The sequence below is a fragment of the Ischnura elegans genome, chromosome 6, assembly GCF_921293095.1.
Source record: "Ischnura elegans chromosome 6, ioIscEleg1.1, whole genome shotgun sequence".
Classification (NCBI taxonomy): Eukaryota; Metazoa; Arthropoda; class Insecta; order Odonata; family Coenagrionidae; genus Ischnura; species Ischnura elegans.
Genome location: NC_060251.1, coordinates 121679997 through 121700438, shown reverse-complemented (window position 1 = coordinate 121700438; position 20442 = coordinate 121679997). Strand labels below are relative to the sequence as shown.

At 38.1% G+C, this 20442-nt stretch overlaps 1 protein-coding gene across 1 annotated transcript in view; it reads left to right on the top strand.

Moving 5' to 3' along the window:
- LOC124160076 (vesicular glutamate transporter 1-like) overlaps window positions 1–20442 on the top strand; it is a 69094-nt gene that overhangs the window by 16145 nt on the left and 32507 nt on the right. The window contains exon 2 of the mRNA XM_046535794.1: window positions 10411–10639. Coding sequence (XP_046391750.1) covers window positions 10412–10639 — 228 coding nt within the window. The 5' untranslated portion in view covers window position 10411. The remainder of the gene's footprint in view (window positions 1–10410; window positions 10640–20442) is intronic.

Sequence of the window (20442 nt, the reverse complement as noted above, 5' to 3'; positions counted from 1 at the left end):
GTCGTGCCTGAGATATATTACTTGGAAAACGTACCTTTTTATCGTTCCGAGATATTCTACACTACTGTAGTGGTAGTTCGGTCTCAACGCTGAAAGTTCACGATATAGGGAAAATAAACCCTGGTTCTTCGCTTCCGTATCAAAAGCACTCAGATCCTTTCGCACTCAAGACAAACTGACTAATTTTCTCGGTAAAATCGTGAAAGAGAATATTTTTCAACCAATTGGAAAGAAGCCTTTGTGGAAAACCCCGTACGAGCTACTTCGTGGAAACGTTTGCGCGGATATCCTAGGGAAGCGATCCTCAACTGTCCAAAAACCCCTTCATAGACCGAGGCCTATACGCACCTTGGACCGAGGCAATATAGCAATAAGCGGCATTTCTACAAAGGGACAGTGGATTCGGGGGTCCCAGGGCGGGCCCCGCAAAGGTTACACTCTCGAGAGCCGGGAACCAAGTCTTATACGCCCGTGCTACTCGAGAGGGGAAGGACGGAAAGGAAAAAAAGGATTGGAGGCATCGCCGCGATGAGAGCCCGACGACACCTCCAGGGAAAGGACGGGGGAGGAAGGAGGGGACGAGGAATCCCGCACCGTCACAAAGGCGGACGGGCCCTACTAACAGCGAAACCAAGCGAAACGCAATTAATGTTCTAGCGATCCTAGTGGATTTTCCTATGAGGAAGAAAAATCTATCGATCGAATCGGTAGATATCTACAAAGGGACAGTTATGAACCGAGTACAGAACTTCTTTAACGCTAGATAAGAATCATAACACGGTGGTTGGGTTTTCGGGTACAATAGGGATTAACGCGGTCGGCAGGGTAGTGCCCGCCGCAGTGGCGGCGCTCCGCCACACGTGTGCCCTTTCCACTGTTTCAGCTGATGGGAGTTGTAAAAGGCCTAGGAGGGCGTGGAGAGCAAAATATGCGAGTGTATAGAGTTTAGAATTGGGTTTTCCAAGAATTTATTTATAATGCTTTGCATCCGCCCGCTTCCGAAGAGAAGAATCTGACTTGCCGGCGCAATCGTTGAGTCCATTATGTCTTATGAAGGAAATCGTAATGTGCCCTTGGAAAAATTGTAACAATAAGACTAATGTGGCATGCTAAATGTTAGCAGTGTATGTAAGTGTAGACGACTGTAATTTCGCCTCATTTTTAGCGAATTATCCTGGACTACAGCTGAGTCTGAACAAATATTCGCATCTAACCACCGTGTCGGGCGGTTGGACATTCACGCACATAACTTGATAGGAAAGGCGGGGTGGCAAATTGGGGCAGGATTTTTCAACTGATAACTAAAGTTGACACTTTATTTTATAATGTGGTGCTAAAAACTTCGTGAAGCAAAGTGAAAAACACAAAGTTTTTCACTACATTATGTTAAAAATACGTGAAAAATAGGATATTTTAATTGTTTAAATAAAAGTAATAAAAATTATCGCTAGAATAAAAAATTTCACCACTACGGATTCAAAAAATGTTCATTTTTATTATGTAATGATTTAAATTTAGGCTTTTTAAAACATAACGCAGCAGTAGTAAAAAACTTCAGTCAATTTTTTCAAAAAATGGGATATTTTTCCAATATTTTGAGATAATATTTCATTAAATTGACATACGTCTCCCGCTTTAAAAAAATGAGTTATCAATAAAATAATTTCAGTAATGTGGTTACTGATCATTCTATAATTTGAAAACATAATAGTTTTTCCAAATTAAAAAGTGAAAAAAATCATTTTTGGCCAGCTTTTTCGATTTCAGCCCACTGTGCATCGCGAAATAGAGATGTTTTCAGCTAATCCCTATGATGCCTGGAAATCTATATATTGGTTGGTTGGCCACAGCTAACAGAATTCTTAGGTTATGTAATTCGGCTAAGAAATTCATCGAAATTGGGACATTCGTACTAAAAGTCTATGGAGTGATGCAATGCAGGATCATGAGTCAATCATTCATCACCGATGGTGATCGTCATGTCTCTGAGACCATTCGTAGATGTCTCAAATGGTGATAATTGCCAAGGAAGCACCAAGCAGTAGTTTATTCAACCATCCAAACAAAAGCGTATTTTGTAATCCCAGAAGATATTCTTTGCCCAGTGATGATCTGATCGTCGATTTACTACCTGTCAGAGGGCACTAATTAAAATTCTTAGTGCTATGCAACATGAAGCAGATAATTTAAATCATTGCATCAGATGCAAAAGTGTTCCCCATTTGAATTTTGAAGCCATAGATTACGGAGAAATGATTAATTGTGTAAGCACCGATGTTTCCTTCATTCTGCTGCCAGTTGTGAGGAATACATGAAATGAAAAATTGTTGAAAAAACGGTCTCTTCCTGAAAATACTATGCCAGAATAGTCATTAGACTTATATATCTACCACATTGTGGCAATAGAACGGACAGTGAAGTTAGTCTCCGAAGCGGCCTCCCACGCATGCAGCAGTGACTCCATGAATGTGATGGCTCCATCAGATCCACATTGAGATTTTGGCCGGAAATTTGGCAGAACTTGCCATGAAATCAATTTTTCACAATATTTGCGAACGGTGACAATGCAGATTAAAGAAACTGGTCTGCATTACGTTGGTTGGGTAGAGGAGGCGAAGGAGCTCTAGGTGCAGCCACCTCCACATGGCTTCTGAGTCGCTTGGCTAGCTTCGTTGGATAGGTGAGCGAGGAGCTTTAAATTTGCTTTATCACACTAAAATATACCCCTTTTCTGACCGCAGGGGAGAAGAATTTGACCCTTGAGGGACAGAAACCATCATAGTGAATCCCGAATGATAATTTTCATCTTTGGAAGTTTGACATAAGGCCATTTTTAAACCATACATCCAAGTATGACACCGCTTAGGAAATGTCATGGACAGGATGCCACTTCAGTTGGATGGAGTGTACAAAATCCCTTGCACAACTTGCGATAAGAAATAGAACTGGGAAACGGGACGAACAGTCAAAACTCGAATGGATGAGCATAAGCGGGCCATTCGACTGGGTTACTCTTCAAAGTCAGATGTAGCAAAGCACGAAGCCGAGGGACACATGATACATTTAAAAAAATCTAGGATTAATGCAAAGGAGAAACATTTCAAAACACGACTCATCCATGAAGCCATAGAGATAAAGAAAAACAAAAATAATTATAACAGAGATACCAGATTGAGAATTAGCAATACATGGAACCCAGTCATCCACAACATTTTGTCATCTTCCCCCTCCAGTCCTCATTCCTCAATCCCTCCACCCATTTGACGTAAAAAGGCAGCAAAAACCAAATCCCAACATCATTCCCTTGAAGAAGTAGCCAGCGGTCACTTACGAAACATCGGGGCAATTCTGATACATCACATGGCATACACTTGTATGTCTCTCTGTAATCACCATGAGCGGCAAAAGCTTTAATCAAGAATAATTAGCATTTCTTTGATTTTAACGATCCAGAAGAAACTTGAATATTACTTCGTTTTGTAGCAGACATTTAAAAATGCATTTGGATCCGAAAATATCCGAAGATGCGACTCTGGAAATTAAGGATCTGATCTGGATTACAAGAAAACCTCGACCTGTCCATCCCCACTGTATGAGAAGCAGTGGCGGCTGGTGGTAATTTATCTAGGGTGTGCATTAAAGCAGATATATAGGATGATTTAATTATATTATGTTAATCCTAATCCATGAGCATCATATTTCGTCGTAATAGAATACATAGCAATCAAAACATATCACTGGTACATTCTACCCTTAAAATTGCATGAACAGAAATAATATTAGCATGCATGAAAATAATTATTCTCAACACACCTTTACAAGTGACGGTAGTTGAATTCATTCTCTTTTCCTTACACCCTATGAGGAAGTAGTGTAGAAAACGACCATACAGATGGCTCTGTAGACGGACTAGGATCCTGGGCACAGGTAGTGTAGGTGGCGGCTACACCACTACACTACCTGCTAGTCAGTCACCAAAAATATGCGCGTGCGCATTCGCATGGTTTTGAGTCTGCTCCGATCGCCCCTTTGAACAGCACATACCCCCCCGCTTACCTCGTCCCGCCAGAGCTCCATCAAGCGATCGCACAGACCGAAAATGTGCCCGGCATGATGCCACGGGATCGCACACTTGTAGAGCGGTGAATTCGAAAAGGAGATAGCTGTAGCGTTCGGAGGCTCATGTTTCTTGCATATGCAGACAGTATATTTTATCCTTCTCGTTGCAAAGGAATAGTTTTCTTTTATAATTTATTCATCTTTGGGTGTGCACTTGCTAACATGCGTATACGCACGCGCCGCCACTGATGAGAAGGAAAAAAAGATTCACGTGACACTTCTAACCTTAAGATGCAACACGGGAGAAACTGTCACCATGAAGATAAATCAAAGCGGAGGACAATGCAGCAGCTTAACTGGACCTACTGGTGTTCACAGAATAGACATAATATCATTGAAGGTATCATAGGGTCAATAGTTATGGTGGAGCAATTTCTAGCAGTGCCTATTTCCCTATTGATCACACTCCAGGCAGCTTTACATTTATTTGAGGCACTATTAATGAAGTTGATGTCAGCATTATATTTCGCTTTCATTACAGTAGAATAATATTCCTTGTTTGACCTTTCGTTTAGGATCATCTTGGGCAGTTGGATGAGTTCTTGATGGGCACAGGGTACACTTTGTTGAATAGTTGAATCTTGGGATTAGATTATAAAGTAAACTTTGTTGTATTTCACACAGTATTTATTGAATTTTTGAGAAAAGCTGTCCCAGCTAATCTTGTGGACCCTATTGATGCTAGCCTGCTGTGACTGAACAATCAATAGGGACCACATGATAAATGGGAATGCACCAAATAAATCAGTTGCTCCAACGACTTCTGGGACTGCACTGCTTGCTAAGTGGGCCATGGAGATCAGGCTTGGTAAAACTACTTTTAATTGAGACACGGGGTATAAAATTTTTTAAAGACAATTAAAGATGATCCTTTTTATCCAAATTAGGTACCTATACAGGGGTGCCGACTTAGAAAAAATATTGGGGGGGCCCAAACCAGGGTTCTTGCCCCGGGAAATTTTATAAGTAATGAGTTTTAAGTTTTTTAAGCATTTTAGAAGAGTCATATGATCAAAATTAGAACCCTGATAACTTTAATCTCGATATCTGGACACTCCAGGGAAAATCAAAAGGCTGACACATTTTTTTCTCACACCCATAACGAATTTTTGAGGGGGTTCGGGCCCCCTCAAGCCCCATGGAGTCGGCGCCTCTGTACCTATATCTTTCTGGCTGATCAGGAGTAACCTGATTGTTGTTACTGTTTATAGTTACATAACAACTTTTTTATTCAGTGAAATTTATTCTTTCACCCTGAACACGATGGACGAGTTGACCATTGACATGCCAGTGATACACTACAACAAATTAAACTGGTGGAAATCATGAGAAGATTTGATGCTAATAATTGGTGGGGGACATCATAAAGCCCTAATTGTAGCTTATTGATCCTTTATTCCACTTATAGCTCCTTTATTCCGCTCAGTAGTAGCACAGTACAAAAAATGACATCCTATGCATGCGGCAAATACAAATTGTTTATACTTATTCTGTCCGGTCTTCAACAAACAATCTTTCAAGAAACTTCCAATTTCTACCTACTTTTTTAACGTAATAAATACTTTCTAATAATTTTTACACAAAATTACCAGGATCCATAGCTGATTTGCTGATGCAAGGGGGGGCCTGCTCCATGAATACAGTGGCTATTTAAATATGCTCCTACCACATCATATTGTTTCATTTGCCAATCATTCTCAGTAGCAAAAGCCATGAAAACTCTAATAGTCTTCTAATGTATAACTGGACTATAGATTTCAGTGTAATCCATACCATGGATTATGGCTAAAGCCTAGGGCCACTAACCTAAACCTAAACTTGCTTTAAACTTCACCACATTCCCTTCCTGATCCCTTTTCTTTTCAAAAACTTACTTTCTACCAAATACATTGCGATCTCCTGTTTGCTTCACATGTTTCTTGTTGCGTCATCAAGTTCTGCTTCCAAAGCTTTTCTCCCTTCTTCAGCTGCAAGTCACTGAAATGCTTCCTCTGCTGTCTTCACTGGAACATCAGTGTGTATAAGGATCAGACTGCCTGCCCTGGTTCAGGCTTCTCCAGTGCTGCATCTGGTGGCTCTCTCAAGACCATCGTTGCGCCTGCTGCCACAACCTCTGCTTTAGGAATATCCTCTATCACGTCCGGGAAATAGGAATGAATCTGGAATATGAATACCCCATCCTCAGTCTTGTCTTTTAATGGTCCCAGCACACACCTGGATGGAAATTTATCTTCTCTGAAGACAACATTGCAACTAATTCTTCATTAAAACTTTCGTGGGTACTCGCCATGTTGAATTAAAACTTTTGGGAAATGTCGTCATGTAAATTTTTGAGTGGCCCCAACTTTTCCTGACCGATGCTGGTCACTTTCTCAAGGGATTCCGATGAGGTGTGAATTCATTTCCATATTTATAAGTATCTGTGTTTGTTTTGTTTTATTTGACAAAGAGTTTATTTTTAAAAAGTTACTAAGCTCCAATATGTTCTTTTGGCTGCTGCTATTCGGGTGTTTATTTCTACATCTTCTTTATTGTTGCTCATTAGTATCATTCCTAAATATCATAAATGGGTAGTTATTTTAAATGTATAATTTAATACTGGTATATAATTATCTTTGTCCACGTTTCTGCTAATTTTCATGTAACTTCTTTTTTCTTCGTTCACTTTTAGGCCTACTTTGTTCACTTCTTTCAATAGCACCTTTGCTAGGTCTATTAGGTCTTCCTTGTTTTAAGCAAAAATTGCTACATCATCTGCAAAAGCAAGCAGATTAACCTTCTGAAGACCTAACCTAACCTTATTGAAGAGAAGTGGAGAAAGTGCATCCCCCTGTCTCACACCTGTATTTATTTTAAACGTGTTGGTATTTTCTCTTCCCACTCTAACTTTGGCTTTGGACTCTTTCACACACATTTTGGCTAGTTCGACAAGTTTCACAGGTATTCCAAGTAAACCAAGTATTAAAAGTAAAGTTCTTTAACTTTTCCACAATCTTTCTCTGTTTATTGAGTCATATGCTTTACTGAAGTCTATATACAAGACAAACAGATCATTATTATATTCCCAGTATTCTACTACTAAATTAATTTTATTGCGACTTATTTTAAGGCCGGTGTCTCTATTAAAATTGTTTTTCTCCTCTTTAGTTATTTCTATGGCTTCCCTGACGAGTCTGTGTTTGAAACCTTTCACAACCTTGGCAACAATTTTTCCTTCCTTAAGGTCGATTGTTTGGCCCAGCACTGCGTGTTCGGCTACCGTAGACTTTGTTGAGTGCCCCAGTCAAATTGCTCTCTTGTGCTCCTCCAGGCGTGTTTTTACCGATCATCCTGTTTTTCCAATGTACGTAGTTCTTCCTAGAGGTCTGGCATGGAATTCGGTGGACCCCTTCAACTTGTAGTGGAGTTCCATCCTTGAAGGTTTTCATGAGGTGTTTTATCTGCACGTGAGAAGAGAAGATTGTCCTTACCTGGAATTTTCGTAGGATATTTCCTATTTTGTCAGTCTTCCCCTTTATGGGTTTTGACCCCTTGGTATCCCCTTGACAAGAAGGCTTTCTTCTGGTCACTGAGGTCATTTGTAGAGGAGTTTGCGGCTTCTGCGATATTGTATTTGTCTTCATTGTTCTTTTTAATGGCCTTATTAAATGTTCGAGAGATAACTCTGTCATCGAATCCATTTCCCAGTAGAATGGCCACTAGTTTCCGCCTTTCTTTGGCAAACTTGGTTTTGTCACTTATCGTGTATGAGCGGTGAATCAAAGTGTTAACCACTCCATTTATTTGGGCTGGGTGATGATGAGATAAAGCGTGCAGTTACCGATTTGTTGCTGTTTGTTTTCGATACACTGCATGCCCCAATGTTCCATCCGTCTTCTTTTCCACGAGAATGTCCAAGAATGGAAGTTTCCCATCTTCCTCCACCTCCAGTGTAACCTTTATGCTGTCGTTGATACCATTCAAGTATGTATAAAATTCTTGAAGCTTCTCCTTCCCATGCCTCCAAATTATAAAGGTATCCTCGATGTATCTCACCCAATTCTTAGGTTAATGGGTGGCGTTCTGGATTGCTGTTTCTTCTAGGCATTCCATAAATATATTTGCAATTGCTGGGGAGAAAGGGGAACCCATCACTGCTCCATACCTCTCTTGATAAAAATTATTCCTTCACCAGAAGAAAGTACTCTAGAGGCATATTTCTGCCAGCTTGGCAATGCTTTCTCCGAATCTGTCTTTTATGACATTTACTGCCTCTTCGCGAGGTATATTTGTGAAGAGCAATGTTACATCAAAGCTGACTAGGATGTCTTCTTTTTTGACCTTGATGCTACTACTAATCTGAAGAAAATGCTGAGTTTTTCTCACATATGATTTCACCTCTTCTACTGCAGGTTTTAAAATCGGTGCCAGGTATTTCGGTAATTTATATGGCGAGTCTATGGCACTGACAATGGGCCTAAGGGGCACTCCATCCTTATGAATTTTAGGCAGGCTGTAGATATGAGGAGTTTTCGGATCCTGAGGGTTGATTCTTCTTCTTTCGGTGGGATCTGGTATATAAGTCTTAATTATTTCTGTAACTATCCTCATGTATCAGGAGGTTGGGTCTATGTTGATCTTTTTATAAGGTCCTTCTGGGAGTAGTCCCTCCATCTTCTTATCATACGTAGTCTTCTTTATCTAGTACAACCGTCACATTGCCTGTGTCAGCTGGTAAAATCACCATGCTGTCATTTTCTTTTAGTTTACAGATGGCTTCTCACTCTGCCTTGGTGGTATTTTGCTTCTGGCTTTTGTTATTCATCCTGAGGATTCGGCAGGTGTCTTGACGAACTATCTTGGCCTTGCTGTGGGGCAAATGGCCAATCCAATGGCCTCTCTACTCTGCTAATGATTTCTTCCGCATGAATTTTCTTTGGCTTCAGCACACAATTGAATCCTTTTTGGAGGATCGACAGGGCAGCAGGGCCGAGGGGGTGTTTTGAGAGGTTGGCGATAACCTGTGCCTCACATTGTGGATTGTAGGGTCTCTGCAAATTTTGTAGTCTGGTGAATTTCCTCTTCTGCTTCTCCTTCTTATTCTTTGCTACCACGATCATGTGTGATGCCATCATCCTGTCAAGCCCCTCAAAATCTTCCTTCTTCATGGCATTGGCAAGAATGATGTGTATGTTGAAAAGTTCCTTGCCTACGTTGTCCAGTTCTCGGCGGGTCTCTTGAAAAGCTGCTCGAAGTAATTGTGTGCTGGCATTGTGAAGAATTCTGGGTGTACATTGAGAGCAAAGATGGTGGCATGGTCTCAGGAAATTTGGCTGGTTGATGGTGTGATTGGTCCCGCAACGTCAGAATTAATTCTTTGCTGTAGATCCTTTTCTTTCTCTCCTTCATTTTCTGGAAACTTCAATCTTTTCATTTTGCCTGCAACACAAGTATCGCATTTATCTGACAATTTTCCTGCATTTATGGATGATATTTTATGGATGGCTTGAGGATGCCCTAACCTATCTTGCCTCAAAGAAAAAGAGACATGGGAGGCCTTTCTTTGGTTTTTGTTGAATTGGTCCTTCATGTAGTGGAATGACACACCTCCAACTGTCATCACGTAATACAAATGTCCAACCCTGAGTGCTTTGTTTAAAGATTGGTCAACTCTTTAAAGAGTTCCTACTTCTTGACATGCAACAACCTTCCAACCTTTTCCATCCGTAGTTCCCTGTGAGATGAGGTTATCTTGGAGACTCAAAATATAACAGAACCCCCTCTTCCTTGCTGCATTCTCACACTCCCCTTGATTCCATCCCAAAACACATTCCAAATGAATTCTGTGCTCTTTGTTTTATTGAAGTTGCACCTGAGTGTTGAAAGTGGAAAGTGTTAACGTTCACTGTTGGGCTTTAATTGAGGGACAGTGGCACAATCCGCATGAACGTGCTGCCATATGCAGTTGTATTTTACGTGAGTGCCATCTTATCCTATTAAGTCTCTGCTGAGGGAAAAGAACGGGCATATTGAAAAGCAGAGGAGCATTGGGGAGGGAGGAAGAGAACTTTGAGAGTTAGTTTTTCATGACTGTTAGCTTTTCTTGCTAAACACAATGGGAAGATTTTGAAAAAAACTGTTGCTGTCATCAACACAAAATGCACATTTCATTATTAGTTATCTATCAAGTGTATGAAGTTTACGGCTAATAATGATTTTTTTTGGGCTTGCTGAAAAATGTTCATGAACACTATTTGTGACAGATAACAGTTCTTTTTTTTTTTTTCATATTTTCACATTCACTCACTGCAGGATGAATCACCAAATGGGGTCCATAGATGTCGCCAATGTTACAGATGGCCAGAAAGACACTGCCAGCAAGTTGTGCTGTCGTCCACTGCTGCGTCGCTATGTCATCGCCACCCTGGCCTTCTTTGGTTTCTGGAACATCTACGCACTGCGAGTGAATCTCAGCGTGGCTGTAGTAGCAATGACCACCAATTATTCCATCACAACACCTGGCACAAATGAGACCACTTATGTGAGTTCTCTTTTCTCCATGTCACTTTCTGTCGGTGGATAGAGTGCTTGGCTGCCAGGCAAAATGCCCTTCAAAGGTTCAAAACTCAGCTGATAAATGCTCTCAGTCGAAGCTGGCCAATAAGAAACAAACTGGGGTCACCCATCCTGATTGCATGAAATATGACCATTTTTTGACATTTTTCCAACTCCAGCATTGCCGCTTAAACTGCTTGTACCCTGTTTGTGTAATCCCATATGCTTCCATTTTTTGAATCTCATTCTTCGAGCCACGCCATTTCACTGATTCCTTTTAAGCTAAGATCAATACTTTCTATTTCCACTCCCAGGTTCACTGGGCTTCCTTCCCAGACGGCACAGGAAGTTTTCGTACCTGAATACGAGGGTGGACCATCAAGATACAAAAATCGCGCTTAGGAAGTTACTAAAAAGGTTTTGTTTCTTTATTTCCTTTAATGACAAAAAAAGATGCAAGAGGACTGGCAAATTCATATGCATCGATAAAATTGTATTTCATCGATAAAACTGTATTCGGTCTGGGACTATTTTCTTTCGCGGGTGGTGCCATCTGGTGCCATCGTGCCATATCCTCCTAGAAAGATCACATGCCTTCACAAGCCGTTGGAGATCGCATCGTTTACGTCACGTCTCACCACATTTCAGGGATTTTTGTGGTTAAGTTTGTGAAAAATAGAGTGTCTGGTAATGGTGAAGTTTCCCTTATTCTTTAATTTCATTCACTGGGCTTCAGAAACGTGTTTGTGAGATATTTTTGTTAAAAATGCCTTTCGTGTGTGTATTGTCGGGATGTAATGGAAACTCCGGGACATGGTTCAAGTTTTTAGCTTTCCAAAAGATCCTGAGTTGAAGAAGAAGTGCATTTGGGCGATAAGAAGAAAACATTTCACCCCTACGAAAAACTGTGAGGTATGTACTCTTTCTCGCTGTAATTATTTGGATGTAATTTTAAGTTAGAAGTGGCTTTGGGATGTTGATGCATCAACATCCCGAACTATTCAGTACTGAAGTACTATAGTACTATTCAGTACTAAAAATGGTGATTATAATATTGTAGCAGCAATTCTTTTGAAAATTCTTGCATTTTAGTTGTCTTTTTTGTATTAATTCATTCGGTAAACGTGTGGTTAAAGGAGAAACTAGGAATAAGCTGCCAAGTTTATAGGATCGAATATTGCTTCTTAGCTTGCCCTATGGTGTATTACACGTCGGCTTTCATCATTTCAAATTATCTTATGCTATAGTTTAAAACAATAAAAATATCAGGCATACAAATATTTACGAGCCTAGTAATTTGATTTCTCATGCAGAAATACCAAAAATTGGAAATGATTTGACCTAATAAGTTACATGGTATTTTATTATTTATTAATTTTAGGTGTGTGAGCTTCACATCGCACCTTGTGATATCAGAAAATAATCTGTGGCCTTGGACGAGAAGACGAGGAGAAAATTCTTGCTGAATTGAAGGTGCCCAGATTGGAGGAAGGTACCATTGCTTCACTGTTACCTGTCGCCAAGAAGACAGACATTGTGGCAGAAGTGACATATTTGTGGATGTGGATTTGATTTGTGCAAGATGCTGTGATAGTGGACGTTCATCGGAGAAAGTATTGAAGATAGTTTTTATGTATCGACCAGTCCTCTTTTAAATAATTTTCTATTCGAAAGAGAATAAGAGTAATTGTTTCGCTAAATTAGATGTGGGATAGAAGAGAAAATTGGAAATATTATTGTGGTTGACAATAGAAAATACATTTAATATATGTATTGTATTTCTGTGGGTTTTTTCTTTCCTGCCTCTTTAAAATTTCTTGTGGTGGTGACTTCATGCAAAGTAAGTATAAAATCGGAGGTGTGATCTAAGAGATACCATGTTTTATTTTACAAGTGTTTATGCTGGTGATTTGGCAGGACTTTCATATTTTTAATAGGTTGATACATTTACTGCAGTGACCTAGAGACTTTTACTAATCCCAAATAATTTTTCAAATACTTTAGCGCCTGATATGGGTAAGTTTTAGTAGCTGAGACTGAACTATACGTTAATTTTTGCTTGCATTTTGATGAATTCGATCATATTAATAGCAGATGTGTCAGCAATCCTGTTTCATCGGCAATTTTTATTTAAAAATTTTATTTCGTCAGGCTTTAGGGTAAGCTTTTTAATGCGTGTGGGCTATGTGATGTCTTATTTAGTGTCAAAATTAATAAGAATTTATTCTTATTAACATCTCAAGGTTTCCAAGTAAGTACGAGCCACTTAAGAATGCTGGATGCTGGGGATGCGTGAATTAGCCTTGAGAATCTCATTTTTCGCAGTTATTTAAGTGGCCGAATAAGTTTTGTAAGTTCTCAATAGGTAAATAATACTGTATCATGAATTCTAAATACCATGATATAGTATTATTTACCTGTTGAGAACTTACAATTCATAATGATTCGTATTAAGGTTCTCGCTACGGTCGGTAGCTATCGATTGTGTTGCGTTCGATACATTTTTCGATCGTGCGAGTTACGATATATCTAATTTTCGACCTAATCGATTGAGATTAGCCTGAGTGCTGTGTTCCTGCGTGCTTTGTATCCTATCGTACGTGCTTCGTAGCGGACATTCACATGCTGCATACGCACTTCGTCGACAGGCCGCGAATGGAAATTATCCATTGACGAAAAGCGACGAAGCGGCACAGTATCCCCGTAGTCAATGGGTACTATGTACATACGAATTAGATACGGAGGGTTCTGTGCCGTCTGGGTTAGGTCTGAAGCTATCCCACATTCCATGTTCCTATCATTAAAATACATACGTATTGACAAATGTACTCTTACAGGCTGTCCCTGGCCAGAGTTCTGAATGGAGAACCACTGGCATGTTTTACTCAAGAGAACTCCATTATACTAGACATTTATAGCGAGTGGAGTAGCTACGACTCTTCAGAATAATAATGCAATGGCCTCTCCTTCCCTTCTGCATTGCAGTACTCCAGCTGTTTAAGTAAATGTTACCGCACCTGCAATGACATTAATGTCTCTGCACTGATCCAACATCACCCATTTGAAGGAAAGCGGCTCCCTCCTCCTCCAGTTGATGGGAAGCATTATTTTTGGTGTCCATTGGACACTGTCCAATCGCAGACCAATAACACCTGGGAATTCCATCTCTTTTTGTCCACAACTGCTTATTTAATGAGTGAACACTCTTATGCCATAGGTAACCTCTCTGTCTAGAGGTTGACTCACCATTTGCAACCCAGTGGACCCACTCGGTAGCGTAAAGTTTTGCCTTGGGATAATCCTGAGTTAATCTCCTGTAATAAATTAAAATTTCATTTGGTACCATAAAATGTGAGTACATCCTTAAAAACATGCATCACGCAGTGTAATTATGTTTGTTGGGTGGCATGTACTTGCAGGATATAGGGTCAACCCCATTGGAAATTTCTTATAAGAAAATTTCCTATCAGAAATTGGGCATTTTTCTTATAAGAAAATTTTTATAAGAATTCTTCTTATAAGAAAATTTCTTATAAGAATTTTTCTATAAGAAAATTTCTTATCAGAAATTGGGCATTTTTCTTATAAGAAAATTTCTTATAAGAATTTTTCTTATAAGAAAATTTCTTATAAGAATTTTTCTTATAAGAAAATTTCTTGTCAAAAGTATCAATTACAAAATGTTATTTATTAGAAATTTTCTCATGGAAATATTTATTATAAATATCATATCATCATGCTTAAAACACTTGTGCAAACTTCTATAAAAAGCTACATGAGATTTACATCCCTCCTGAGAGCCTAACATTATACCTAATTTTTTCCAAATGAAGGTGCCTATATCTGGTACACAGCAAACCTAATGATTTCCCATGTACCAAATGTAATGTCTATCTTTAGTGTGCATCAAGCAAGGACATTCAAGTTCTGTAAAGTTCACCTGACTGGCCAGACAATGCGAGATACCATAGAGGTCCTTCAGGTCATGGGTTCTGCATAGGGTTAACGCCCCCCACATTTTAAAACTAAAAAACTAAAAGCAATGAAACCAACGATATCCTGGAATGATGGACTGATAATAGAATATGGCTTTGGCAATCACTACGCAATGAAATATAAAGGAATTGCAATATGGAATGATTTAACCTGGAAAATTGAAGAAGCAAATGAAATAAAATTCAAGTTCGACTTGGGATACTTCAAGAAATTATTTGGGAAGGAAAAGGAAAAATTGATAAATCAAATACAATGGAGAAATGTTTATTTAAGATACCAGAGAGAATGACCTCTACATGCAGATTTGGATAGATAATGAAAGAAATAAATAAAGTAAAATGGAATTTGATGCCATTTGGAGAAAAGGATAGGTAGAATATGGCTAACAATTAGTGCAAGATTTAGGGAAATTAATAGGAATCCCAGAAACACTGATTGAGAATAATAGTTGATGTATTTTCCATAAAATAATAATTGTGCAGATGTTATTTAGGTTTACTCATACAAATTCATTCTCTCCAGAGACGACTAAATCACTCACTTTGTCCATTGAAACACTGTTTTCATTAAAACTTCCACTTATATATTAGATATGTCACCATCTGAAAAATATACAAGTCTATCTAAATTAATGATGAAAAGTTTAAAATTCCACGAAACTGTTTGTTTAAGGTGACATGATTTTAGGAATGCCAGTTTTGTAAGACTTACCAAATGAGGTCAATGCCTTATTTTTGTTAGAAGCACACGACTTATTTTATTAAACAGGTCACACAAAAACATGGTGAATGATTAACATATAAAAGCAATACCTAGCAACCTAACAACCAAACAAGGTTTCCATGGCAACCGTATCCTGCAACGTATGCAATCGTAGTATACATCGTACTTATTCATGGCCCATATCAAACTTCCATCGGTTAAGTAATCTATAGACTCGAAACAGACAGATTTTATAAGTATACAATTTTTCGTGTGCTCTTAGGGATATATATTAACAAGTCTCATAAGAAGAAGCCTCAACTTCTTGGAACCATTTATGTCAAATACCATGCTGAAAACGCCAATAAATTAGCAGAACATTACTTAACAAAGAGTTATACATTATTTCCAAAAAAATCTTATAAGAATTTCTTAAATAATTATAAGTTGCCAACATAAGTTATGGTGACTTAAATGCATGCCGGATAAAAACCTGAAAGTTATGTGACCTGCGCAACATTATTATAGAATGCTATAAGAAATGCAAAGTTCTTATAAGAATTTCTGTAAGACTTATAGAATCCTATAAGAATTTCTGTAAGACTTATAGAATCCTATAAGAATTCTGTAAGACTTATAGATATCTATAAGTCTTACAGAATTCTTATAAGAATTTCTGTAAGACTTATAAGAAATTTCCAATAGGGAAAAATCAAAGTCGTAAGGGCATAGCCGAATAAGAGGGTGAAAAGTCCCCCCTCAGGGATTTTTCCCGGACTTGGGGCATAGGATTTGGGATCAAAAAGGACTAACCTCCCCACACTTCCAGCCCGCTAGAGGCCCCAGGCTACCAAGGCCGGCTAACTCGAAAATTCGATTTCCACTGTTTTTTTTTAATATCTCGGGGTAGAAAGCATATTATTCAATGCAGTTTGCGGCATTTGAGGGCTTTCTAAATGGAGCAGATGCCCAATTTTTCACAAATTTTCAGTGGCATAAGGAGTAAGTAATGGCTTTGATTTGAAAATTTCAAATGCTAGTTTTCAAAAAATATTTTTGAGAGGACCACTAAGAAAAAATGTGTTTCGAAGGAGTATTAAAATACCTTTTGGCTAATGCAATGAAAAAAGAACATTTAGGTGGTGGAACACCGCGAAAAAAAAATAAAATATTAGATTTTGGCCATTTTTTGCTGTTTTTTCCAAGACCTGTGTCCCCATAACACCCGTTTCATACCATCTTGCACATATTTAGTCCTCCCACTAACGCTCAAACTCATTCCGATTGTAATTTCAACCACAAATGGCTTCACCCTATTGGAAATTTCTTATAAGAAAATTTCTTATCAGAAATTGGACATATTTCTTACAAGAAAATTTCTTATAAAAATTTTCTTATAAGAATTTTTCTGTAAGAAAATTTCTTATCAGAAATTGGGCATATTTCTTATAAGAAAATTTCTTATAAGAATTTTTCTTATAAGAAAATTTCTTCTAACTATCAGTTACAAAATGTTATTTATAACAAATTTTCTGATGGAAATATTTATTATAAATATTATATCAACATGCTTAAAACACTTGCGCAAACTTCTATAAAAAGCTACATAAGATTTACATCCCTACTGAGAGTACAAAGTTAGCATTATACCTAATTCAATCCAAATGTAGACGCCTATATCTTATACAGCAAACCTAATGATTTCCCATGAACCAAATGTAGATGTCTATCATCAGTGTAGGTACATCAAAAAGGACATTGAAGCCCTGTAAAGTTCACCTGAATGGCCAGACAAGGCGAGATACCATAGAGGTCTTTCAGGGCATGGGTTCTGTATAGGGTTAATGTCCCTACATGCTAAAAGAAACTAAAATCAATGAAACCAACGATAGCCTAGAATGATGGACTGATAATTGAATACAACTTTGGCAATCATTACGCAATGAAAGATACAGGAATTGCAATATGGAATATGATTTAACCTGGAAAATTGAAGAAGCAAATGAAATAAAATTCAAGTTCGACTGGGGATAGGTACTTCAAGAAATTATACGGGAAGGAAAAGTAAAATTTGATAAATCAAATGCATATGAGCAATGTTTATTTGAGAAACCAGAGAGATGAGACCTCTACATGCAGATTTGGATAGATAATGAAAGAAATAAACCATGAGCAGAAACAAGAAGCAAAATGGAATTTGATGCCATTTTGGAGAAAAGGATACGTAGAATATGGCTAACCATAAGTGCAAGATTTAGGGACATTAATAGGAATCACAGAAACACTGATTGAGAATAATAGTTGATGTATTTTTCATAAAATAATAACTGTGCAGATGTTGGCATACTCATACAAATTCATTCTCATTCTCTTCAGAGACGACGAAATCACTCACTTTGTCCATTAAAACACTGTTTTCATTAAAACTTCCTCTTATGTTAGATATGCCACAATCTGAAAAATATACATGTCTATCTAAATTGATGATGAAAAGTTTAAAATTCAACGAAACTATCTGTTTAAGGTAACAAAATTTTAGGAATACCAGTTTTTTAATACTTACCAAATGAGGTCAATGCCTTATTTTGGTTAGAAGCACACGACTTATTTTATTAAACTGCTATCACAAAGACATAGTGAATGATTAACATATAAAAGCAATCCCTAGCAACCTAACAACCAAACAAGTTTTGGTTGTTAGGTTGCTAGGGAACCATGTGAACAGTATCCTGCAACGTATGCAATCGCAGTATACATCGTGGTTATTCATGGCCCATATCGAACTTCCATCGGCCAAGTAATCTGTAGACTCGAAACAGACAGATCTTTTAAGTCTACAATTTTTCATGTGCCCTCAGCGATATATATACTAACAAGTCGCATTAAAGAAGCCTCTGCTTCTTGGAACCATTTATGTCAAATACCATGCTGAAAAAAAACTAGGAAATTAGCAGAACATTATTTAAAAAAGAGTTATACATAATTTCAAAAAATTATCTTTTGTAAAATTCCTTAAATAATTATCAATTGCCAACATAAGTTATGGTGACACTGGATAAAAACCTAAAAGGTATGCGACCCGCGCAGCATTATTGTAGAATTCTATAAGAAATGCAGATTTCTTATAAGAATTTTTGTAAGACTTATAGAATCCTATAAGAATTTCTATAAGACTTATAGAATCCTATAAGAAATATGTAAGACTTATAGAATCCTATAAGCCTTATAGAATCCTATAAGTCTTACAGAATTCTTATAAGAATTTCTGTAAGACTTATAAGAAATTTTCAATAGGGCAGAACCCTCGAAAACCCCCGAGTAAGCTATTTCAAATATAAAAAAATTCCAGACGCCCAAACCCCTTCCCCCACTCCTTCAAAACTTGGAATAGATTTGATTTGGAAGTGTACGAGATTTATTCAGCATCCTGGAGGACCTACTAGTCAGATATTCCAAACTGAAAACACTCATTGAGACTCCCCCACCTGCGCTAAACCCTTGGGATTTTATCATAGGTTAATGTTAGGCAAGTGTTGAAATGAAGAGTACAAAATGTTCAAGTTTTCAACTTTTTTTACTCTTGGCATGCAAATAACAAAAAAAACTTTTGAACAATGAACAATATCTGGCTAAAGATGGATTTTTGGTGAATTTTCACTGAATTTTCGCAAACAATTTAATTCATCATCCTATGAATCTTCAGTGATGCATGTTATAATATTTTCCTTCAAAAATGTTCTAAGACTAGAAAGTAGAGAGTCATTACTTGAACATAATGTGGGTAAAGCTCATCGAATCCATTGAAAATACTCGTAAGAATCATTTTCAGGAGATACAGAGGCATCTGTATGAAGACCTAGTTGGACTTTGGAAAATCGAAGCTGCTGGAGGAAGCAATAATGGGCAAATGGCCCAAGAGAAGAGGACTGAGAAGGAAAGCGTGATGTTCAATGAGCTTGTGGTCTCAGGGAAAGAGGAATGCCCATTCAAATTTTTACTCTGCTTGGATGTCTGGAAGAAGTTAGAAGCTTAACATTCACAATAGAATTGTTCACGCTTAATGTAAAAACAAAGAAGCTGTGATTAAATTGGGACCCAGCTGTGAAGGAAAAAGAATAAGGAAAGGAGTGAGAAATGTTAGTGCCCTATCCACCTCCAATATTTACCTGAAAAAAGGCACCAATAACCACTGGGAAAAATTTGTACTCTGCAATTGATGATGACATAGCAATGTATATGTGATGGTGAGTTGAAGAATGTGGTTAATATAAAAAGGAAAATGGCCAGGTTTCAGCTGGAAATTAAGTCAAAGAAAGTAAGGCATGCAGCATGAGAGTATAGGAGCCAAGACTATGTTAAATTAGAAAAAATCAAAAGCACAAAGAAATGAAAACTGTATTTGCGTGATATTGGAAGCTGATTAAGAGGTAATGCAAGCATGTATGAGCAAGGTATGTATATGAGTGGATGGAATGAGAGGGGTGGGGAGGGGAATGGCTCACGAGCGCACTGAAAGGAAAACTCACTCACCACTTAGAATTCAAGCTTCATCATTAGCATTTGCATCAGGACCATGTTTCTATTTGAAGGTGAGGTATGGATGGTGAGCGGAGCAAAGAAGTCGATGTTGGATGCCTTTGAAATGTGGTGTAACTGAGGAATGATGGAGGTAGAATGGATCGAGTGATGAGGAAGTCTTTTGAAGAGCAGGAGAGAAGAGAAGTCCCATGAAAGCTTTTAGAAGGAGATGTGCTTAACTTAAGGTGCTCTGGTAGTGATAGCCAGGAGTCTCTCTGCATGACAAATGCCGGCCGTTTTTACTCTCTATCACTCAATCATGGAAAAATTATGGACTTGCGATATCCTTATTTTTTTTATGGGTGACATGTATTTATGTGAAGAAAGGAAGTGCATATTTTTATATCCTCAGGTTATTGAGGACATACTGCTGGACTTCGGGAAACTATTACTTGCCTCCATGCAAAATAATTATAATTCTAACGCTGTCCAGGTGGAACCACACCTTTCTTCTACAATTAACTTGAAGCCCATTGTTCTATGCAAACCCCATAATTAATTCTGTTGTATTTT